Source organism: Kogia breviceps, chromosome 3 (genome assembly GCF_026419965.1).
Source record: "Kogia breviceps isolate mKogBre1 chromosome 3, mKogBre1 haplotype 1, whole genome shotgun sequence".
Lineage (NCBI taxonomy): Eukaryota > Metazoa > Chordata > Mammalia > Artiodactyla > Physeteridae > Kogia > Kogia breviceps.
In genome coordinates this window covers 87,400,280-87,425,153 of record NC_081312.1, presented here as the reverse complement: position 1 = coordinate 87,425,153, position 24,874 = coordinate 87,400,280, and the positions used below count along the sequence as shown (strand labels likewise).

At 41.1% G+C, this 24,874-nt stretch overlaps 1 protein-coding gene across 1 annotated transcript; it reads right to left on the bottom strand.

The window, feature by feature from the left end:
• Nucleotides 1-1,141: 1,141 nt before the first annotated feature.
• Nucleotides 1,142-24,768, bottom strand: PDIA3 (protein disulfide isomerase family A member 3). The gene is made up of 13 exons (XM_059059389.2): nucleotides 24,140-24,768; nucleotides 17,743-17,821; nucleotides 16,318-16,435; nucleotides 11,399-11,506; nucleotides 10,084-10,213; nucleotides 6,241-6,357; nucleotides 5,804-5,929; nucleotides 5,035-5,217; nucleotides 3,354-3,462; nucleotides 2,678-2,806; nucleotides 2,037-2,116; nucleotides 1,621-1,678; nucleotides 1,142-1,412 (listed from the first exon to the last, which is right to left on the bottom strand). Exons 1-13 carry the CDS (start codon nucleotides 24,304-24,306, stop codon nucleotides 1,299-1,301), a joined length of 1,518 nt encoding a protein of 505 aa, XP_058915372.1. The 5' UTR covers nucleotides 24,307-24,768; the 3' UTR covers nucleotides 1,142-1,298.
• Between the last annotated feature and the right edge of the window lie 106 nt (nucleotides 24,769-24,874).

The window sequence follows — 24,874 nt, the reverse complement described above, 5'->3', positions numbered from 1 at the left end:
AAGGCGGTAGTGCGAGCGATGGAGAGCGGCAGATGAAGCTCCGCTCACTGGCCCGCCGCTCACCTCCTGCTGTGCGGCCCGGTTCCTAGCAGGCCACGGACTGGCCCAGGGGTTGGGGACCCCTGTTGAAACTGGTAACTAGAGGATACAGTAGGAATAAAACTCTCCTTTTCCAAACATGGAGGCTAAGGATCACCTGCAACTGGGGCTCCTATCTGGAATTATCCAGTAACTGAAAACTATAACTGGATAGGATTTGGATTTGCCCACAAAAAGGAAGAGGGACGTAGTTCAATTCATTTGAACCGAAGATCACACCAGTCGTATCCTTTTCGTTCCTCACTGTTGCATAAGAAAGTGGATGTTTCGCTCACAACGAGGAATGATACTGCCTTTCCCAGTTCCGCTGGAGAAGGAAGTTAATGACCACACCCTGGGCTTTGGGGGAGAGAGCTGTACCCGGCAGTGTCAGCAATTCTTGAAACAACTTGGATGGAACCCCAACCTGATGCCACACCCACACAGGGCATTTCTAGGCAGAGAATAGCCCTTGGGAGATATAAACATGCTCAGCTGCATGGCAAGGATAAACAGCAATCCATCCTTAGGGCATGGGCAGGCCAGAAACAGCCCAACAAGAAAGGTCCCTCACCTATTCTAATCATCAGGCTAGGGTCCTGTGCAATAAACACGTGAGGATAGAAAGAGATGAAATCTAGAAAGGAATTACAGGTGATAACCGGGTCCACACCCAGTACAGTACAGCTGTATTGACCATTATGGCAGTCACTAGCCCTACATGTGACTATTTAATGAAAATTTAAAATATGGTTTCTAGCTACATTTCTAATGCTCAATAGCTACAGGTATTGGGCAATGAAGATTATAGAACATTTCTATCATAGCAGAAAGTTCTACTAGACAGTTCTGGTCTAGAGAACCTCTGCTTCCCCAACTCGTGGAGAAAAGACAGTATAAAGGGGGCGCATTTATTGTCACCGTTCCAAATGTACAAAAAAAATTAGAAAATAACCCCCACCTCAATTCCCCCCCTCACAACATTCCCCCCAACACAAATAATTTTTCCCAAAACCACAAACATAAACTGGTTCTGGTATTCTCATAAACAGTGCAGCTAAGAAACAGTTTAGAGAAAATTTAACAGGATTCAGATTATATCCATTCTGCCCTCTCAGCCCTGAGAGGTAATAATCCCATATGGGTCCCAGTCCTCCCCAATGGTTTTCCCATCTCTTGTGGAAGAGTCCTTTTACAAAGTGGTGTGTTTGGCTGCTGCTTTAGAGATCCTCCTGTGCCTTCTTCTTCTTCTTGGGTTTTTCTTCTTGAATTACAGGGGGGTTTGTAGCCTCTCGCTTTAGATAGCTAATAAAATCACTTAATTCACGGCCACCCTGAAAACAGAAAGATAACTCTGAAAATTTAACCTTTTAAAGAACTGTGGACTTTTCCCCCCCAATACGAAGACTTGAATTTTTAAAAGCACATCAGCAACCACGTATATGGACCATGAGTTGCGTTTCCAGTTATATAAACTCAAAGAACTGAATATGTGTCTGTGTGTGTGTATGTATTTGTGGGGAGATGAGACAATGCACTTACTTCATATTTCTTTGGATTCAGCTTCTTGTTGGCTGGAGAGAAGTAGATGGTAGGAAAACTGGGAAAAGAAGAAAAGAGTTGACAAATTTCAGATTCCAGAGTAACTCTGACATACACTTTCCTAATAACTGCTTTTAGGAGTAACTTCTCTTCATGATTTCTAACCTGACCAGATACTATTTTCCATTGGTGGCTACGTTACATCCTATCAAAACTCAGAAATATGAAAGCTCACAAGGTCTGTGGCAGTCATGTGGGCCAATGCTGCAGAACTTTAAGCCAGGAAGGCACTGATGGTTCTGTGCTCAACTGGAATGTGAGGACTCCCCAAACTATGCGCAATACAGAAACGGTTTACAAGCTTATTTTTTCCTATCAGTTACCTAGATACTTTTACTAGTTTTTAATCTACTTACCCTCTGACTTCATATGGAGAAGGCACATCATTGGCTGTGGCATCCATCTTGGCTATGATAATATTTGGGTCTTTTCTGAGCTGTTAATAAAAAGGTTAGATCTTTAAATTTCAAGTTTTCATTGACTGAGGGACACAGTCAATTTAGGACTTAAAACAATCTCATTCTTTACAAGCTTGGATAAGTTTTGCTGCTGAGATAGGAACAGTGATACTTGCACACAATATCAAACTTTCCATAAACTTCCCTTTTCTCTCTTGGTTCGTACACATTACGACTCTATATACAGACACCTTCACAATTACCTGGCCTAAATAAGATATTATAAGGGCTAAGCCAAATGATTTAAGATGAAGGAACATAATGAATTCATATAAGCCATTACCAAAATTCAGAAGCCAGGATACTTTTAACCACAATCTAGATTGAGTCTGAGGAGTGGAAAGGTAAAGGAGGTATCTGAGGCACTGCACAGGCTCAGAGGGCAGTCAGGAGAAAGTGAGTAAACAGTAGAGAGTTGGAAAAAAAAAATCTACCAGTACTTAGGTTCTGAACTAATAAGGGTAACTAAATAGCCAATGCTGACTATGTATGTAAACTTCCCAACTCAAATTTAACTTCAGAATATGGTTCAGACTTACCTTCTCTCCCAGTTCTTTATACTTAGGCTCCAGATTCTTACAGTGACCACACCAAGGAGCATAAAATTCAATCAGCACATCTTTATTTTCATCATTCACTATTTCATCAAAATTCTCTGCTACCACTACCTGGGAAACACAGAAGATTCTCTAGCTGGTAAGGTGAGTTGAATACATTCATGAGCTATATTTGTTTCTGGACCCGATCCCTCTCAAATTTGTTGTGTTGCCACTAAAAATATGAAACCCAACTCATATTTATAGACTTTATTAAGATATTACCATTCCCCAGAAATCAACTCATTCCCATGTCTGTCACCTGTCAGACTAAGTTCAGAAAGTCACAGGAAACAAGTGGTACCCAACTCTTCCTTAAAATAATCTCAGAACAACAATATTAAAACGATTCTTAAAACTATTCTATTAGGGGTTAGCTTGCTCTGCCCTGAAGAGTAACCTAGGCCTCATACAAACATCATCAGAAAATTCTACTCCTCCCCTATTAAGCATTATGAACTCTGACAATTCTTATTTTATGATAAGGGAGGTGAGTACAAACAAAAACAGAAACTGAGTAGCCAACATGGTCTTCACTTAGCACTTCCCAGTATTTTGGGAATAAAGAAATGAGGAGAGACAGCTGTGTAGAGGCTTGGGGAGGTTGTGTGCGCCTCACCTTTACGGGCCCATCATTGCTCTCTGGGATAGGCTCAGACTTCAGGTATCTCTTCAGGTTGCCATCAAAGTAATCCTGCAGGAATCTCTCAAGAGCCTTGCCATCGCGTCTGGTATTGGAAAAACAAGGATCAGTTTTGTTAACTTGCTCCCACCACTGAGAAAACTAAAAACCATTTCTTAGAATACTTTCTACATAGTTTAAATTTCAAGGCTAGGAAGTAACTGGAAGTTAAAAAAAAAAAAAAAGACGGAGCCCTTGTTTCTCAATATGCAGAACTACAGACTGAATGAGAAAGCAACCACCTTCTTGTATTTCTAGTGTGTTCTTTGTGGATTAGAAAGGTCAGAGAAGGAAGAAAACATTGGTCCTTCTGGAAATTCAATTCTGCAAAAGAACCAGGTCCTATTTTGTTGCTCTGGAGAATAATGCCTATTTATGGTACCTTTTTTTTTTTTTTTTTGCAGTACGCGGGCTTCTCACCGGTGTGGAGCACAGGCTCCGAACACACAGGCTCAGTGGCCACGGCTCACGGGCCCAGCCGCTCCAAGGCACGCGGGATCCTCCCGAACCGGGACACAAACCCGTATCCCCTGCATCGGCAGGTGGACCCTCAACCACTGCGCCACCAGGGAAGCCCTTTTTTTTTTTTTTTTTTTTTTTTACTGATTTCACTCACGGGAAGATTTTCTCGTCTTAATCTCCTGAAGTCTCAGAAGGCGATAGTCAAAACTGTCTGGAGTCTTAAGATCTTTCCAATTCCCTGAGTTTACTTTAGGCCAATGTGGTATTCGAAGAAGAAAAGACATTCTGTAGGGATGGGAAGGGACTGGGTTGGTGTGAAATTACATCAATCTCAAAGAGACTGTCTAATGTTTTTTATCTACTATTTTTTAAAATTTTCATTTTATTTATTTATTTATTTATGGCTGTGTTGGGTCTTCGTTTCTGTGCAAGGGCTTTCTCTAGTTGTGGCAAGCAGGGGCCACTCTTCATCGTGGTGTGCAGGCCTCTCACTATCGCTGCCTCTCTTGTTGCGGAGCACAGGATCCAGACGCACAGGCTCGGTAATTGTGGCTCATGGGCCCAGTTGCTCCGCGTCATGTGGGGCCTCCCCAGACCAGGGCTCGAACCTGTGTCTACTGCATTGGCAGGCAGATTCTCAACCACTGCGCCACCAGGGAAGCCATCTATCTACTATTTTTAATAGCAGGGTGGAAACAATCATGTAAGAATTCCAAGCTGCCATCCTTTTGTTACTTTTCAAAATTTATTAAGAATCATGATCCTTGGGCTTCCCTGGTGGCGCAGTGGTTGAGAGTTTGAGAGTCCACCTGCCAATCCAGAGGACACGGGTTCGTGCCCCGGTCCGGGAAGATCCCACATGCCGCAGAGCAGCTGGGCCCGTGAGCCATGGCTGCTGAGCCTGCGCGTCCGGAGCCTGTGCTCCGCAACGGGAGAGGCCACAACAGTGAGAGGCCCACGTACCGCAAAAAAAAAAAAAAGAATCATGATCCTTAAAGTATCTATAATTAATTGAGAAAAGTGACCGTCATATGTCTTGATTACAAGACCTAGCTTCACATTCCAATGTTCTTTATAAATCTTTAGTAGTGTAAAAAGGCTTTTAATAGTTTCTTTGCAGAATCAAATCCCAAACCCACGCTAACTTGTAACTCACGAGAACTCCTCCTGCATGACAAACTTCTCTCCTTTTGCAGTTCTGATAGCAACAACAGGAATCTCTCCAGTAGTGCTTTCCAAGCCAAAATCAGAAAGTTCATGGCTAAAGGTTTTGCGGCTAGCTACAGCAAAGTTGAGTTTCTTCCCAGCATCCAAGAATTTCTTTGCCACCATCATCACTCTATAGGAAACAAGAGATATTTATGCCAAGATTATACCAGGGTGGTAAAGCACTTCTAAACCAAGAAGCAAGAGACTAGAAAGCAAAATTTCATAGTCCTTGCAGCCCTCTGGTAACAGTCTGAACTTGTGTTCTTGGGCACTAACATAGGATTATGGTGTACTCCAGTGTCTTACTGAACTTCACTGCCAAACTGGTGGTACCCAAGCAAATAGTCCATTCCCACTGAAACTTGTTATATTACATAACTATAAAATACTGAAGGAATAACTAACCCAAAAAGAAAATTTATAAGGATAAAATACACTGAGAGTCTCAATGGGCAACAGGCACAATGTGTTAAAGGACATTTTAGATGACATTTGCATCTTTTATTGGGAGGTCAGGAATCAGCTGTGTCACACGGCAAAGGAACACCTATGGTAGATATGCCCAACAGATTTTGGAAATAGTTTATTTATCCTTACAGCTTCAAATCCCATTTTCTTATCTGTTCTCACATCACACATGGTAATAGGACAGTTAGAAGGAATTGTTTATGCACTGGGTAAACTTATTTACAAAGGGGAAAAATTATTCTTATTACCTGTTTCTCCAGTAGTTGGAACCTTTAGCATTCTTTTCATAGTCCACATCATAGTAGGCCATAAGTAAGTCCTTGCCCTGTATCAAATCTTTATTGTCTTCTGTCATGTGAGGGCAGATACCAAAACTGAAATGATACAATCCATTATCAAATTTGGCTGATTTATAGCTATATTATGGAATTATCATAAAGTAACTGACAGCACTTAAAAAGGAAAGAAATTTTCAATCTATAGGATAAGTACCGAGTAATGTAACTTACAGGACCACAATAGGAGTTCTAGAACCCAAACATTACTACTTTAATATAAACTCAACTATTATCATTGCAATCCCATGAATGAGGCTATTTAATCTAAAACATGGCTCTGCTTAATAACTGAGATAAACAAACTAAAATGAAGCCAAACAATCCCAAAAGTATAAAGAGGTACTCACATGTTTTCCTGAATAAATTTTTTAATCTTTCCACTGGTCATTTTCTGTTCTGTATATGCGACAGTCCTCTCCTCAAACTTGTTCATCAGATGTGATGGGCGAAACAAGGTGATACCCCTTTAGAAAAAAAAGTCTTAGTAGGTAGACAGCAGAAGAACTGTCTCCCACCTTTTTTCTTTTTTTTTTTTTTCCGTATGCGGGCCGCTCACTGTTGTGGCCTCTCCCATTGCGGAGCACAGGCTCCGGATGTGCAGGCTCAGTGGCCATGGCTCACGGGCCCAGCCACTCTGCGGCATGTGGGATCTTCCCGGACTGGGGCACAAACCCATATCCCCTGCATCAGCAGGCGGACTCTCAACCACTGTGCCACCAGGGAAGCCCTCCCACCTTTTATTTAAAGCTCAGACTATCTATGGTTGCTGCCACTTCTACTATCACCATTTAAGCACATAAGGACTCTTTTCTGGGACCACAGCCTTGGCAACATGACCTTCTCATCAACGGTAAGGAGCTAACCACCTTAATTTCAAGTGCAATAATTGGGTATGATGATTTAATAAACCTGGGTTGCAAAGTTAGAATACCTTGGTTCTAATTCTTGCTCCACCACTAACTTCAAAGACCTTGGGCCAGGTATCAATTTAATTCTTCTGGGCTTCAGCTTTTACATCAGTACAAAAGGGGGTTAGAGTAGATAATTAATTTGCAAACCTTTAAAAACAATAAAAAACAGAACCCAACTTACCCCAAAGCCCCAATATGTATAATAAAATAAAGCAGAACTTGCTCTTATTGGAAGGTACCTTGCCCTGCCAGTCTCCTTGAAAATTCAACTCTCCCATACAGTAAGAAAATTACTTCATTAGAGAAAATATATTTAAGATTCTTCCCAGCTGTAAAAATTCTATAGGTAGGTATATAATTATAGATAATGTTTAGCTTGAGTCCATTAAAAATTTTTTTGTTCTAGATTTCTCTATATGAATAAACACAGTTTACAAAGTTTTCTCTTGCTGGTACTACATTACCTCTCTCCCTAAACCAAGCTTTCCTCATTCCACCAGAACACTTGAGGGAAATTCCTTCTTTACTTTTTTTTCTTTTAATAAATTTATGTATTTACTTTTGGCTGCGTTGGGTCTTTGTTGCTGTGTGCAGGCTTTCTCTAGTTGTGGCAAGCTGGGGCTACCCTTCATTGAGATGCGCAGGCTTCTCATTGCGTTGGTTTCTCTTGTTGCGGAGCTCGGGCTCTAGGCATGTGGGCTCAGTAGTTGTGGCTCGTGGGCCCTAGAGCGCGGGCTCAGTAGTTGTGGCACATGGCCTTAGTTGCTCTGCGGCATGTGGGATCTTCCCGGACCAGGGCTCGAACCTGTGTCCTCTACAGTGGCATCCAGATTCATAATCGCTGTGCCACCAGGGAAGTGCCCGTTTTTACTTTCTAACCTTTGTTCAGCTAAAACTGAACCCCATTTGGTTCTGAGTCACAGGTTTATATCTAGTACAAGCGTTCCCAGAAAATAACAATATTCTAACTATCAATATCTTGCCTCTTGCTTCTCTTTCATTCATTCCTCCTCCCCAAACTATATACACCTGTATACAATTTTATCACTGTTTTGGGCTAGGTGTCAGCACCTTTAAGTCCTTATATCCCTCTCTCAACTCTTCCAATGTTAACTATTAACTTTATGTCAGTTAAAACACAGGCATTGGGCTTCCCTGGTGGCACAGTGGTTGAGAGTCCGTCTGCCGATGCAGGGGTCGCGAGTTCGTGCCCCAGTCCGGGAAGATCCCACATGCCGTGGAGTGGCTAGGCTCGTGAGCCATGGCCGCTGAGCCTGCGCTCCGCAATGGGAGAGGCCACAACAGTGAGAGGCCCGCGTACCGCCAAAAAAAAAAAAAAAAAAAAAAAAAAAAAAGGCATTTTCATAGTTTACAGGGCAATTACATAGCAAAAAGGGACCTAATATAAACATGCTGGGCAACCAAGAAAGTGAATGTCTCAGATTTTTTTTAAAAGCATAGTTACCAATTTCAGAGCAGTTATTGTCAAAAATTGAAATCAGTTCTAAATGTGATCTTTAATGATGTTATGGCATTGGGGTACAAATGAAGAACTTAAGACACCCTTCATATAAGGTCTTCTAAGACTTCTAAGACTTCTGATCAGAGGCTGATAGGCCAATTTTTTTTCCTTAAAAAAAAAAAAAAAAAAAGATTTATTTATTTATTTACTTGGCTGCCCCGGGTCTTAGTTGCAGCATGCAGGATCTTTGTTGCGGCATGTGGGACCTAGTTCCCCGACCAGGGATCAAACCCAGGCCCCCTGCACTGGGAGGGCAGAGTCTTAGCCACTGGACCACCAGGGAAGTCCCGCTGATAGGCCACTTTTAATGGCAAGTGTGAGAGGCAGACACAGTGAACAAATCTAAGGGTAACAGGCTGATATGTGGTGTGCTTAATGAGCCACAAGTGGCTCCACATCATTAATAGACCTGGTGTCTCTCTTATTTTTTTTTTTAAGACCTGGTGTCTCTTAATCTAAAAGGCAGTAGAGCCTCATGGTTAAGCCCAACAACTTTGCAGCTAGACCTTCTAGCTGCAAAGGTTCAATCCCGGTTCTGCCATTTATGGCATGTGAAGTCTTAACCTCTTTGTGTGCTTTCTCCTCTGTAAAATGGAGATAATGACAGCTCTGTCTCAACTATTTGTTAAGAGAATTAAAAGAGTTAACAGTACACGGCACATAGTAAACACTGCATATTTTGTTAAATATAAATAAATAACACTAATCCTTGTCATGCTTTTCTTTTTACTCTATATGCTCACCTTGAGTGATCTCATCTAGTACCATGGTTTAAATAACCACTTACATGTGGTTGACCTATAAATCTTTTATCTCAGTTGAGAACTTTTCCTGAATTTTAGTCTCATTTATCCAATTGTCCAATGGGTCTTCACCACCTGGATGTCTTAAAACTACTCAAATTCACTGTGCCAAAGTAGAACTCATCATCATTCCCCCCAAATTTGTTTCTCTTAGTCTTCTTCATAGCTTGATGATGATTGGCCCAGTTATCCAAGTCTTTAGAAACCTAGACTTACTGTAGATCTGCCCCTTTTCACACCTGGCTAGGGGCCAAATCCTATTGCCTACATTTTTTATACACACTCCTTCATTGCCCCTAATACTGCCTTAATTTAGATTCTCAGATGTCACCCTTAGTTTAGACTCTCTTGACTGCCTTGCCATCCCTCCCCCCTCTCAAACCACCACTATATGGGTGCCAGTGTCTTTTCCTCTGAAAACACAAAATTAATCACATTACTGTCTAGCTCAAAGTTTTTCAATGGCTTTCAAATGTCTAAAAGATAAAATCTAAATTTTTCTGTATGGCACTTAAGGTTTTCTATAATTTGGTCTCTGCTTACCTCTCCAAGCTTACCTTTCACTATGACCTCATCCATGAACAATACTCCAGCAGTACTACAGGTCCCAACACGCTTAGGTTGTTTCACATCTTGGGGCCCTCTCTCTTGCTGCTCTATCTGAAATAATCTTTATCCCCCTCCATAACCTGCCTGGAAAAACTTATCTTTCAAGATATACCTCTGCCTAATTTCTACCAGAATACATATAATGCTCACTTACACTTGTATTTTTAAATATACTCACTGTCTCCCATTACTAGATGCCCCTCAAAGGCAGCAATAGATTCCAGAACTTAGCCTAGTATGTGCTCAATAAAGCTTTTGGAAAAACTAAGCTTAAAAACCACCAGTTCACACAATAGCACTTGGTCAAGGTGCACATTTACAAGGGCATTTAACTCAGTTACTTACTCTCCATCATCATCATACTTGTTCACCAGAGACTCAACATTGGTGTGTGCAAATCGGTAGTTATCCCTCAAGTTGCTGGCTGCTTTTAGAAACTCAGAGTGAGCATCACTGAATAAATCCTTGAAAAAACCTATATAGAAAATGTCAAACACAAGGAAGAAACAGTAAGTGCTGAGACATATTCAAAACTTTAAAATTCTTCTATTTTTTCAAAGTCATTATCTTATTATGGATAAGCAAAGCAAGATAGATACGAGGATTGGGTCTGCTATGCCATGAGTACTGAGGATATTTGATGAAATATTTAGGATAAGAATTCTTTCTCTACCCTTAAAAAAAAAATGTTTGAGGAAAAGCCAAGGGAGAGAATTTGTCAGGGTTCAAGTCTTAATTCTAGTTTTTCACAGTTGAAAAATTTGAGCAAATTGCCTAACTCCTTAGGGTCATGGGGACTATTCAGGTGTCAGAGGATTAAATAAAGTAGTATGTCAAAATAAACTGTAAGTTAATTCACCATATTTTTTTCTATGTCTTATTTGTCTTTAGAACTTCAAATCTAGTCAAGTGCCCGAAAGCTCAGTGTTTATTAAATGTCTACTTATGGTTAACTCCTTGTAAAATATACAGAATCAATATCCAGATAAAAAGTGACTTTTAGTCAAACTTTAATAATAAAGCATCCTCTACTGCCAGAAAGTCAGTTTTATTACAGTAATTAGGAGATTAAGAGAACACATGCTTGTACGTTTAAATTTATTTTTTAGTCAAATGTATTATATGTTACATTTAAAACAAAACAAAAAACACTCAAGATGTAGAATGTGTTTAATTGGCTCGAGTTATTTTAAAAATAATGAGATATTGCAACACCCAAGAAAGCAAAGATTGCTGTAAAAACATACACAAATCCTAGCAATTTGATCTTAAATTGTAAATTCCCCTACAACTATGAAAACAGCAGATACAGAGGTTTATCATTTATTTATATCCTCCCACCTTAAAACCCCATTTTCAGTTTTAAGTACCCTATTATTTGAGTTAAATCTCAGGAGTTTAAGAAGTAATAGGAAAAACTGAAGCTATTCCTATTTTCTTTAACTGACATTAAATCTTTACACCTGAAAGAATACCAGGCCACTCAAATAGAACACCAATTTTTTCTACATTATAGTAATGCTGACCTAATTTTGCGAGTTGTCTTTTCAGCTGCCCCCAAGGTTTCCTAAACAGTTTTAACTTTATTGTTTACTTCAGACATACAGGGCTTTTGAAACCATGTTAATGATTTTGTGGCATAATCAAATTTGCTACTCACCCACCACAGAAGCATCTTTATCACTAATGAACTTTTCAAATTCTTCCTCAGTCCTGAGACGAACTGAAGCTGGTCCAGCCTGCTTCTTCAGGTGGCTGACAATTCCATCTTAAAAGACAAGATGAAAGATTATAGCAACACAAATTTATAATTTTTGAAAAGGTAATCATTCACATGATTTAAAGTTTAAAAAGTTCAAAAGCATATACAATGAAGTTTTCTTCCAATCCTTTTCTTGTGACCCAGTTTCTTCCCTATAGGATAACATTTCAGTTTTTTGTATATCCTTCCAGACATATTATTCACAAACAAGCAATTACATATTTATTCTTTTCTTTTCTTCTCAAATGGCAGCACACACATATGCTGTTCTGTGTTTTGTTTTTGTCATTTAACACAGCTTAGAGATAATTTATGTCAATATACATAATGAGCTACCTCTATATTCTTTATAGCCACATAGTGTTTCATTGTATGGATGTACCATAATTTATTTAACCAGCCACAACTGATGAACATTTGTTTCCAATTTCTTGCTGCTATAAATGATTCTGCAAGAATCAACCTTGTACTAGCATCATTTTACACATGACTGAGTGTATCTGTAGGGTAATTTCCTAAAAGTGGATTCACTGGGTCAAAGAGTACATGCATTTATAACTGTTTAACTGCCCCCCCAAAGAGACTGTACTTATTCATATCCCTGCCAGTGATGTATTAAAGTGTTTATAACAATACAGATAATACCTTTGTGCATGTTGTTCTCTGCCTAGAACAATCTTTCCCCAGATATCCACCTGGCTTCCTTCCTCATCTCCTCCTTTAGGTCTTAACTCAAAATGTCATCTTCTCGGGACCTCCCTTGTGGCTCAGTGGTTAAGAATCAGCCTGCCAACGCAGGGGACACAGGTTTGAGCCCTGGTCCGGGAAGATCCCACATGCCACGGAGCAACTACGCCCGTGAGCCACAACTACCGACCCTGTGCTCTGGAGCCCGCGAGCCACAACAAATGAGCCCACGTGCCAATTACTGAAGCCCATGCGCCTAGAGCCCATGCTCCGCAACAAAAGAAGCCACCCCAATGAGAAGCCTGCACACAGCAACGAAGAGTAGCCCCCGCTCGTTGCAGCTAAAGAAAGCCCGCGCGCAGCAACAAAGACTAAACGCAGCCAAAAATAATACATAAAAACAAATTTTTTTAAAAAGTCATCTTCTCAAGGAAGATTTCCCTAACCATTCCTTGTAAACTAAAACCTATTCAACCCCCAACACTCCGTTATCGCCTGCTTTATCTTTCTTATAGCTCATTTCACCCATCTAATACTCTATCCTTATTTATTTTTGTCTGTTTTGCTGATACATACCTAACTCTAAGAATAATACCTAACACATAACAAGTTCAAAAAATATCCATTTTGCAAATGAATTAAACAAACAAATCCTTTATTCTTAAGTGGCATAGTCACATGTAGCCTTGCATTTTAAAAGTAGAAAATGCAGTGCCTTGGCTATCTTGTTTCAGGGTTTAACTATATACAGGTCAAACTATGCCATGAACCGGATCCACCCAAATCACATTTTCCTATTTTAGGTGAAATGCGCTAGGTAAGTAAAACTGTTTAAAAATAATAATCACAGGGCTTCCCTGGTGGCGCAGTGGTTGAGAATCCGCCTGCCGATGCAGGAGACACGGGTTCGTGCCCTGGTCCGGGAAGATCCCACATGCCGCGGAGCAACTAAGCCCGTGAGCCATGGCCGCTAGGCCTGCGCGTCCAGAGCCTGTGCTCCGCAACGGGAGAGGCCACAACAGTGAGAGGCCCGCATACCGCAAAAAAAAAAAAAATAAAATAATAATAATAATAATCACACACAAAAACACAAAAAATCTTTTACCCTTTAAGTCTAGTTGACAGACTGTTATTCTATTTTCTTCTGGGTTCCGTGCTACTCCTCTGTAGCACCTCTCCCACCCCTTTCTCTTCTGAGAACTCAGGATTTGCTGACCGACTGAGACAGAGTACTGTTTAACTCTTTCAACATGATTGAGTCTATTTTGCTTCTTTTAGAGGTTTTTCTTTCCTTCTCTCTCCATTCATGATTTTTTTCCTCTTAAATGTTTTTCTCAACTCCTCACAGAGGAGGGGTTGTGTCAACAGGTAAACTGAAATCAGATATGAATTTTTTGGCTTGCAAGGGGATTGTAATTACTATATCACAATATAAATTATTATAAAGAACTTTACCTCAGGGCTATGATGAAAAGTGTTACTTTTCTCCCTGAGTATTTAAAATTCTCTGGAATGTATAATGGGAGTACTAAGTAACCAGTTGAAGCAGGAAGGCAAACAGCATAGTTCTTAGAATACATGAATAAAATAATCCATCTTAAGTAGCCAAACATCTGATCACCTAGTCAGATGCTGAGAAATACTTAAGTTTAAGAAATCTATGTACAGCCCAAGTGAGATTATCTGCCTAGTAGCAGTCTGGTTGGGTTCACACACAATATAGTTTAGACGTAAGTCCAGAGAAAAACATATCAATAATTCTAACTGCTAACTCTACCCTGAGCTAATAAAATCTGAATCATAACACGTTCATTAATGCTTTTAAGATCAGGAAAAAAAAAATGAAGATTTTACCTTTTGTTTTTAGACATACCAAATTTTGAGTGTTGGCTAAATGACCTCAGTTGGGCCAAAATACTTATTCATGCATTGAAGAGTGATTATCTACTACATGTGGAGAACCTAGGTACTGGGGATAGAGTAATAAATAAACCAAACAAGGTCTCTGATCTCTTGGAGCTTACAATATAAGTAAATCTCCAAATAAATCCCCAAATAAATAATACAATAAATCTTCAAATAAGTAAACAATTTAAAATATCAGATAGTAACCAGTGCTATGCAGAGAATTAAGAGGATGGTAAGAGTATGACTGGGTGGCTACCTTAGGTTTGGTGGCCTGGGAAAGCATCTGGAAGAATTTTTTTTGGGGGGGTGGGGGCCGTGCCGCGCAGCTTGTGTGATCTTAGCTGCATGACCAGGGATCGAACCTGGGTCACTGCAGTGAAGCGCCGAGTCCTAACCACTGGACCGCCAGGGAATTCCCTGGGAGGTGAAATTTAAGCCAAGATCTGAATGAAAAAAAGGAGCAAGCCATGCAAACATGGGGGAAGATCATTTCAGGCTGTGGACACAGCTAGGGCAAAGGTCCTAAAGTGAAATAGTTTTAAGTCTTAATAGTCTTAAGAGTTAGACAGAGGCCATCTTATGTACAGCTTTGTATACGAGTAACAATCATACATGCTGAAAAAATTCCACATCACCTAAAATGCCCAAACTGAACGAACCCCTTTCCTCTCAACTTTTCATCATAAAAAGGTAAAATGTGCCTAATTATTTGATAGACTCAAGATAAAACTGTCCAAAACATACTTTCTCATTAATTATGGGCCCTACGTACAGGGCCAGCCCACTTACCTCCCAAACTTCACCTGTCATCCTTGCTAATTATATTCCAGCCACAAGGCCTTTCTGTCCCTTGAACATATCAAGCTCAGTTATGCTTTAGGACCTTTTTGTACCTGTTTTCCCTCTGCCTGGAAAGCTCTGGTCCATATCTTCTCATGGTTAGCTCCTTCCTATCATTCAGGTCTCAGCTCAAAGGTTACTCCCCTGATCACTCATAATGTGGTACTCCCAACCCCAATCACTATCACATCAGTTTTATTTTTCTCCTTTAATGCTCTGATCACTAACTGAATTTATCTTATCCACATATATTACTGACATTAAAAAATTTTTAGTTTTGGTAAAATATACATAAAATTTACCATCTTAACCATTTTAAAGTATACATTTCTGTGGCATTAAGCACATTCACACTGTTGTACAACCAATCTCCAGTACTGTTTTCATTTCGCAAAACTGAAACTCTATTCATTAAGCAACTCCCCACAGCCCTTGGGAACCACATTCTACTTCTGTCTCTGTGAAACTGACTAGGAATCTCATATAAGTGGAATGAAACAGTATTTGTCTTTTTGTACTGGCTTATCTCACTTAGCATGTCTTCAAGGTTCACCTATGTTGTAGCACATCAGAACTTCCTCTTTAAGGCTGAATAATATTCCACTGTATTATATACAATTTACATATAATTATTATTAATATACTGCATTTTGTATATTCATTCATCCACTGATGGGACACTTGGGCTGCTTCCACCTTTTTGCTATTGTCAATAATGCAGCTATAAACATGGGTATACAAATATCTCTTCCAGACTCTGCTTTTAATTCTTCTAGGTATACACTCAGAAGTGGAACTGGTGGATCATACAGTAATTCTATTTTTGTTTTTTTTAGGATCCACCATTCTGTTTTCCAAAGCAGCTGCATGCACCATTTTATGTAAGTCCACAACAACAGTGCAGAACAGTTCCAATTTCTCCACATCCTTGCCAACACTTGTTCTTTTCTTTTCTTTTTTTCTTTATAGTAGTCATCCTAATGGATGTGAGGTGGTTATCTATATATATTTTTAAACTTGTGTGATACCTTCTCTTCATCTCCCAGAATGTAAGCATCACAAGAGTGGGAACCTTGTCTGTTTTATTTATCAATAAATTCTGGGCACCTAGTATATCTGGAATATCTGGCACAGAGTATTAAATAAGTATTTGTCAAACAAAAAAATGCCTAGTAAACCTTATAAATCAAGTTCAAGTATTTTGTATATTACTTACATCATCTGTTCAGTTAGAGAAGTCTTTTGTTAGCTTCCAAACTGACCTCTTAGGTGAGGAATTTTTAAGACTTAAAGTATCTTGTATAGAAAATGTCATGTTCCCACTACAAAGAACAGGGTACTTAAACAAATCCAGTTTCCAGAATGTAATCCAGGATCCTTACCAGCAGTCCTAGGCCCATCATAAGCACCTGCTTCTTCACCATCTCTAAATATCTTCAGGGTTGGATATCCACTCACTCCATACTTATTACAGGTGTTTGTGTTGGCAGTACAATCAACCTAAAGATTAGAATACACGAACCACTTGTTATCCAAAAGCCTACTGCAGGCTCTTCCTATATTTCCAAAATATTAAGAGTGGTCAAATCAAAATATCAAGCAATTTTTGACACATCCTACAGAATATTAGATTTTAAAGGCAGACTGGTACTTGGCTGGCTACCTCAGAACCACCTAAGGAACTCTAAAATTTAGATTCCTGGGCCTCATACAAAATACACAAATGACTATTTAAATTCTGCCCTTAGAGTCTCTATTGTCTAAAGCAGTGTTCTCCACCTTTTTCCTGCCCCTCAGAATATGTAAAGGATAAATCACTTAAATTAGTAAGAGTGGCTTACTTTGATAATGATTAACATCAGTGAGATGTATCGGTATATACCCCTTAGGTGAGCTGGGGTATAATTTGATTTGGCAAGTCACCTATGGTTATTTGCAAAGGTACTGCTACTTAAACATTCTCCCTGAGCTAGTCTGAATTTGGGCTAAACTGTAACATGACAGATCTAGTGAGACCTATCAGGAAGAAGAAAAACAACTTCCATCTATTTAGCCACTTATTCCAAACTAGGTAATGCCATCAGCACTTTGCATGTATTATCTCATTAATCTTCATAAGATTCTGAGGTATGATAATGCCTTAATATAAACTAAAGTTCAGAAAAGTAATGCATCTATAGTAACACAGACTACAGCTACATGAAGCAGGAACAAAATCATGACTGAACTCTTTTTTTCTATGGCAAGCTGCCACAGAACATCAGGATTAAAAATAGTTTTCAAAAACAATCCTATGTATGTATGAACTATTTATCTGAGGCTGGCTGAGATGTGAACTTTTAGACTGGAGCAACTAGGGGTTTACTACATAAAATTCTGGAAGCGTTAGTTTGACTATAAAAGCAAATACTAAGTTTACAGATGACCAGTTAGTTAATACTTATCAGCATCCTCTTGTCATCTTTCTATTCCCATCATTATGAATAGCGTCTAGTAATTTAGGGAACTCATTTACTCATTGATAATTTTCCTCTAAACTTGACTATTGTAATTTTACTTTCCATGTTTGCCCCTTAATTTTTATCTACAATGTATTTTACTTATTTCTTATGCCAGCATTTCCCTTAGTTTCACTACTTGTAATCTTTTGAAACCGTAATTAATACAAGTCAGCTGTGTATTTTCCCAGAAACTAGTGTTCCCTCTTCTTCTTGGCACCATAAGAATAAAGAAAATCAATGTTAATTTTTACCAACTACTATTTAAAATACCTCATTTCCTTTAATGAAGAATCCACCTATACTCACCTTTGCTAATGGGACTATTCCTTTTAATCTGGTAGCTGCAGCTTCATATTCTGGGGCAAGCTTTTTGCAGTGTCCGCACCTATACAGATATATTAAACAAAAAAGGCAAATATATAAGTTTGTTAATTTTGTTTCTCTGGGAAGAATCTCAAATTATAATACTACTTTTGATTAGTAGCTGCTTCCAAAAGCAAAAACATCACCTGAACAACATCCAGTACTGATAAGGTAAACCAGAGCTCTCAGAGGTAAAGCTCCCTTCTCTAGCCTGAGGTCAACTCTATAGGACTGGCTCAGTCCAGAGCAGCATCTATCTTCTCAAAAGTGCAATGGGCTGGGGCTTCCCTGGTGGCGCAGTGGTTGAGAATCCGCCTGTCGATGCAGGGGATGCGGGTTCATGCCCCGATCTGGGAAAGTGTGCAATGGGGTGGCGATGGTGGGGGTAAATTAGGAGTCTGGGATTAACATATACACATTACTATATATAAAATAAATAAGGACCTAGCACAGGGAACTATATTCACTATCCTGTAATACCCTATACTGGAAAAGAATCTGAAAAAGGATATATACATGTTTAACTGAATCACTGCTGTACACCTGAAACTAACACAGCATTGTATATTAACTATATTTCAATTTTAAAATAAGATTTAAAAAGTACAATTGAGACCTGAAAACTGTAGTCAGAAGTATAAGCCACATTAAAGAAGGAAAGGGCTCAAGCCCTTTTGACCAATTAATGAGGATAAAATAAAGGGCAAGACAGCAATAATCCCATTCCTGGTAGCATTTCCTAAAGGAAGGTATGTATTTTTCCTTAGAAAACCAGCACTGTAGTCCTTGAAAATATAGTGGTTGAAACCTTATAAGGTCCCAAGTATGATATTAACTCTTTAAGAGTCACAATCAAGTACTTTTTCTCCATTCCTTGAATATGACTCTTTGACCAGAAACCCAGTTTGAGGGGGGTTAGTCGAATAAGGCCCAAAGGGTGCTCATTTGATATACATTAGCAGCTCGATGGAGGCTTTTTTCCTTCTCAGCTGAGTTTCAACATAGCGTGAGAATGACATATTTAAGACAGAAAGCTTAATTTTTACAGCTACAGAGTTCACCTGACTATAACTACTGATGAAGATAAAGCACCATGAAAAAAAAAAAAAGATAAAGCATTATGTCAATTAGAATATTTTCCCAGAGGGCCATCATAAACACCTGCTCCTCTGCCCAGAAAGCCCTAACAGTCCCACAGGCACACTGTACATAATATGTGGGTAGGGGCTTATCAGTACACAACTAGCACCAGCTATGTATCATCTCTTCAAAAGCCAAGTACTTGCAGAGGGATCACTGGGAGAACGTGAGTAGTTCTGTGACCTCCCCAAAGACAGAAAATATAGAATTAGAAAACAGAAGGAAGGAAACACAGAAGAAATTTGTGCTGACATTTCATAGCCAAAATCTCAAAATTTATTTTATTAAGTAATGGATGGATAAGTAACTTGGAAACATTCTGCCCCCAAAACTTGTTTAAAACAAATAATTCTAAGAATTTATATTCTTCAAGGTCTTTAGAAGTCCTATTCAAAAATAATCATTAGAGGGGCTTCCCTGGTGGTGCAGTGTTTGAGAGTCCACCTGCCGATGCAGGGGACACGGGTTCGTGCCCCGGTCCGGGAAGATCCCACATGCCGCGGAGCGGCTGGGCCCGTGAGCCATGGCCGCTGAGCCTGCGCGTCCGGAGCTTGTGCTCCGCAACAGAAGAGGCCACAACAGTGAGAGGCCTGCGTACCGCAAAAATAATAATAATAATAATAATTAGAAAGCTTAACTGAAAGAGTAATATAAAAAAAGACTATAATATTAGATGTTGCTTAGAGTCACATACATATTTACTAAAAGTATAAAAGAACCAAATGATAAAAACCAAATTCAGGATGGCCAGTGTGTAAGATGGGGAAGGGGTACACAAGGGACTTCAACTATACTGGCTTTATTTTTTAGACTGGGTGGTGAATAAATGGTATTCCTTATACTGTGTTTCACAGATGCACCTTTTACCATATCTGAAATTGGGATGTGTCTTGCAATCGTTGTCAGTTTCATTGGTAGCATTTCTGTCTTCGTGAGGCACAAAATACATTCATTATATCCTCTGTATTCCATAGTAAATTAAAAATTCATGTACATGGGTTCTAACAAAACTACACAAATTCCAGTTGATTTAATAAAATAACCAATTTATCTGATAAACTTAAGCTTTTGGGAACATAAGGGTGCAAAGGTTAAAAATGAATGTGTGTTAAAGAGAATAAGAATTGGATCTGGGCCTTAAAGATTTAAGGCTTCAGACAGGATGGGGTAGGGTATTTTAGAGAAGGGGAATAGTAGAGCAAAGTTAAAATTACTAGTGAGAATGATGCATTCAAGAGAACTATGGGGACTTCCCTGGTGGTCCAGTGGTTAAGAATCAGCCTTCCAATGCAGGGGATGTGGGTTCAATCCCTGGTTGGGGAACTAATCCCACATGTTGCAGGGCAACTAAGCCTGCGTGCCGCAACTACTGAGCCCGTGCACGCTGGAGCCCACACGCCGCAACGAAGAGCCAGCGCAGCCAAAAAAAGAAGAAAAAGAAGAAATGTAATTAGGAATAAATTTATCAAGAGAGGCATAAGAACTGTAAACTGAGAATTACAAAATATTGGTTAAAAACAACAGAACTATGAAGGGCTTTTTATTTTTTTGGTTAAGAGATAATAAATGTGTTATATGTATTAAGAGATTTCTGTTGAATACGTATGTAATAATTGTTAAGAAGACAGACAACAGATTTAAGAAGTTTCACCTCAACTACCTTTAAACACCTGAAGAGAAAAAAAAATAGTACAAAATAATTAGGCCAGACCAGTGGGTCTCAACACAGATGCATATAAAAAATATCCATTAAGCATTTAAAAAAAAAAAAAAAAAGGGACTTCCCTGGTGGCACAGTGGTTGAGAATCCACCTGCCAATGCAGAGGACACGGGTTCCCCTGGTCCAGGAGGATCCCACATGCCACGGAGCAACTAAGCCCATGTGCCACAACTGCTGAGCCTGCACTCTAGAGCCCACCAGCCACAACTACTGAGCCTGCATGCCACAACTACTGAAGCCCACGTGCCTAGAGCCCATGCTCCACAACAAGATAGGCCACCGCAATAAGAAGCCTGTGCATCGCAATGAAGAGGAGCCCCTGCTTGCAGCAACTAGAGAAAGCCCGCGTGCAGCAATGAAGACTCAATGCAGCCAAAAATAAATAAAAATAAATAAATTAATTAACAAACAAACAAAACCAAAAAAAACTGTGTGCCTAGGCCCCACCCTGGGACTTACTGAATGATTCCTCTAGGAATCCAGGAGATAACCAGAGGTGTGGGGGAGTGTGTATAAGTGGCAAGGCTGGGACTGAAAACCATTGCCTTAAGCATTGTTAACATCCACAACATCATCAAATGTCCAAAGGGAGGACCTGTCTAACAAGTTCCAATAAGGCTGGAGGAGATTGCCTTCTTTAAATTCACCAGGAATGGAATTTAGGTGGATTTTGAAGGTGATCATCAAGTTTTACCACTACTTCTTTCACCTACTACTAGATAATACTAAAACACAAATAATCCCATTCACCTTCAGGGATGGCACCCAGCAGTTAATAATGACTCCCAACATATACTCACCCAACAATCATTACTTTATGCCTGTCATGTGCCTCATGCTACTTTAGCCTCTGATAGAAGAAAAACTGATATAGTCCTTTCCCTGTAGGAACATCAGGCTGGCAGGGGTGATAGTATTATTAGGTCCCAATAGAGAGGAGGGAACAACCAGTTAGTCGTCCAGAGAAGGAAGAAATCACTTTTGAGCTAAATTTTGTTGAAAAGATCAACTGGGGGTGGGGAGGGGAAGGAATTCCAAGTAAAGGAATCAGTATGTATAAGAAGAAACATTAAATATTCCATTTTATACTATCCACGTAGTCTTTTTCTATACTCTAGAAACACTGTGTATCAAATATCATCAATTAATACTACTGTCCTAGAGGGTAGGGCACAAATCTACAACACAGGTAGATGCTGAAGACTTAAGACTGACTAATAAATATTCAGAAATTATCCCAAACATTTAAATAGTTCTATTTACTTCAAGAGAAATTCAGATACTCCCATTCTTACAAACTATACAGATGACTGACTCCATAATGGAAATATTAGTCTAGAGTCAGCTGTAAAGAAATCTTTCACTTTCACTTGTAAAATGAAAGTGGAAAAAATACCCTAAAACAAATGAGAAAAACAACTTTTTCAAAATGGGTCCATTTTACTCTTAATAAGGATTCTTTAACTGTTCCTATCTAACTTATAACAGTAGTACAAAGCAGTAAGAGAGCATTTCCAGCTGAGATATTAATAAATAAAAGAATTGAATATGAAGAAATAAGGACATCATCAACAGGAGACTTCCCTGATTCCAAATTATTCATTCAGAAAACTGATCCTTCTTGTAGGCATTGTGGAGGATGACTTTACCTTCCAAACCAATTACATGGAGACACCACAGCAGTGATCCACCCAACTTTAGGGATAGTTTAGGGCACGATGGGATATGTAGTTTTTAGGGAAGCACATGCAACAATTTAAAGTAGCATAGGGCTTCCCTGGTGGCGCAGTGGTTGAGAATCCGCCTGCCGATGCAGGAGACACGGGTTCGTGCCCTGGTCCGGGAAGATCCCACATGCTGCGGAGCAACTAAGCCCGTGAGGCATGGCCGCTGAGCCTGTGCGTCCGGAGCCTGTGCTCCGCAACGGGAGAGGCCACAACAGTGAGAGGCCCGCATACCGCAAAAAAAAAATAAAATAAAATAAAGTAGCATAGATCACTTTCAATCATGGGGGGAAAATCTGCTTTAAACTAATAGTCTAATAGCCCACAATTCGCCAGCAATTCACTTCATGTGGACCCCTGTAGTCACAGAGGCACCTCCCAGTTTTGATACAACTCCATACAGCCATTCTAATTACAGTAACACTCCCTCAAAGCTAACAGCATGGTTACATGATTGGGAAGAGTTGTTTTTAAGAGAAAACGTGATTTCTAGTGACGTGTAAAGACCACCTATGATGTGTAATCAGTACTGCCAGTTAGTCGCGGGAATGCCCTGGATGCAAAACCTGTCAGAAGCTGAAAACAAAATGTGCTGCCTCTAAGCACACCCTTCTGGCTCAGGTGGTCTTCATTACAGGACTTCAAGTGTAACCCTCGAGTCAGCTGAGCCCCTGCAGAGTGAAGACCAGAGTTAGAAGCAAGTGAAAGTTATCCACTAACTTTCTTTTACTGAGACTTTTGAATACAAATAGTTTTTAATTAAGGGTCACTGTGGCAGGAGAAAAATTAAGTACTGTAATTAGCGTGGTTATACTGAGCTGTCCCCAGCGTTAAGATAATCATTGTTTGCTAAGGTAAAGATGTGAGAGTTAAAAAAAAAAAAAAAAAACCCAACGCTCAGGTTTACTGGGTCAGAAATCCTATTTGCTCTCTCCCCACTCCCACCCCACCCCCAGCTTTTTATTTCCAGTTAGTTCTATCCTAAGGAATTTACATCCAAGTTCAGTTAAAGCACTCTCAGGTGGAGTACTTCTCCAACACTGATCACTTTCTCACCGGGGTCTTCTTTGGCATTTTTCAGAAATCCTAATTAAAACTGACCATTTAGACAGATCCTGACGGAATTACTCTGTTCACCTACTCTTTTTAACGGAATTCTGCTGGTGCTGAGAAATGATCAGTTTAATGGAGAAAGTGTGCACCTGGCGATGGACAAATAACTGCCTGCCTTAAGAGAGCACTTATGACCATTCTGCAGCCACTCTGATCTTGGCTAGAAACCAACGGCTGCGTGGGGCAAGAAGAAAGGAAGTATCCTGGGGGCCCAGGGCCTCTGCACTTGGTGAAACGTTGGCTTCCAATATAAGGCCTTGAGATGCCTCGTCCACAGAATGGAAAACAGTAAAGCGGACTCACTCAGAAACTCTAAAGATACCAATCGAGGGAGGATGGGGTGCAGGGGGTGAAACCCTCTGCAGATAGGAAGTGCCGCAGGAGCACCGAGGTAAGGATATGGCCCTGCGCGAGAGGGGCCTTCGCGTTCTCCTTCTCGGATCTCGCTCCCAGGCCATCAGCACCGACGTCTCCGCTCTCCGCGAGGCAGCTCGGCTCCCCGGTGGGTGGAAAACCTGCCGGCCACAGCCGGGCTCGCGGGAACGATGGAGAGCGCCGGCGCTGCGTAGGCCCTACCATCCCCGCGTCTTCGTCCACTGCCCACCCGGCCTTCCCTCTGCCGCCCCGGCTAAATGGCCTCACCAGGGGGCGAAGAACTCGACAAGCATAAGGCCTGCAGAGCCCGTGTCGGAGATGCGACTCTCGAAGTTGTCGTCCGTGAGTTCCAGCACGTCAGAGGCAGCGGCGAGGCGGGCCGCGGCGAGGAGCAGCGCCAGGCCCGGGAACAGCGCTAGGCGGCAGAGGCGCATGGCGACGAGGTGAGGCGGCGGCGGCCAGGAGGGTCAGGGTTCGGCGGGGACTGCGGAGGCCGAGAGAGGAACCACGAGCCCTCAGCCTGCGCTCGCGCGTCTGGCCCAGACGGCCTCGCAGCCGGAGGTCCCAACCCCCCAGCCCGGCTCGGGCCGCAGTGTGGCAGCCGCCGATTGGCTGTGCGGCGCCTGCGTCGGGCGGGAGGGACCAGCTGGTAACCGCCGAGTGGCCGGAGAGCGGGACTGGGCGGAGGCGACGGGCGCCGGGGCGAGCGAGGCTGGGAGGGTGCGGGAGCCCGGGCCTGGTGCTGGGGGTGGGCCCGGGGCGAGCCGGACCCCGGGAGCGGGCGGGCTGGCGGAGCTGGATGTGCGGCGCTGGGAGCCGACCCTGAGCTCGCCCCGCGTGGGGAGAGCCGAGCGCAGGGGGCGTCAGAGCCGGAGGCGGAGGAGTGAAGTCAGGGCTGAGTGGGCGGAAGAGAGCCTGGGCAAAGGTGAGGCCCAGAAGTGGGAATTGAGAGAGGGAGCTGGCACCCGAGGGAGCGCGTTGGAGTGGACACACTCGGGACGG

Coding starts and splice junctions, on each gene's coding strand:
- PDIA3 (XM_059059389.2), bottom strand. CDS start 24,306: ATGCGCCTCTGCCGCCTAGCGCTGTTCCCGGGCCTGGCGCTGCTCCTC. Junction 11,507..16,317: donor TGATGGGCCTAGGACTGCTG/GTAAGGATCCTG, acceptor TTGTCTTTTAAG/ATGGAATTGTCAGCCACCTG. Junction 1,413..1,620: donor TGAATCCAAAGAAATATGAA/GTAAGTGCATTG, acceptor TTCTGTTTTCAG/GGTGGCCGTGAATTAAGTGA.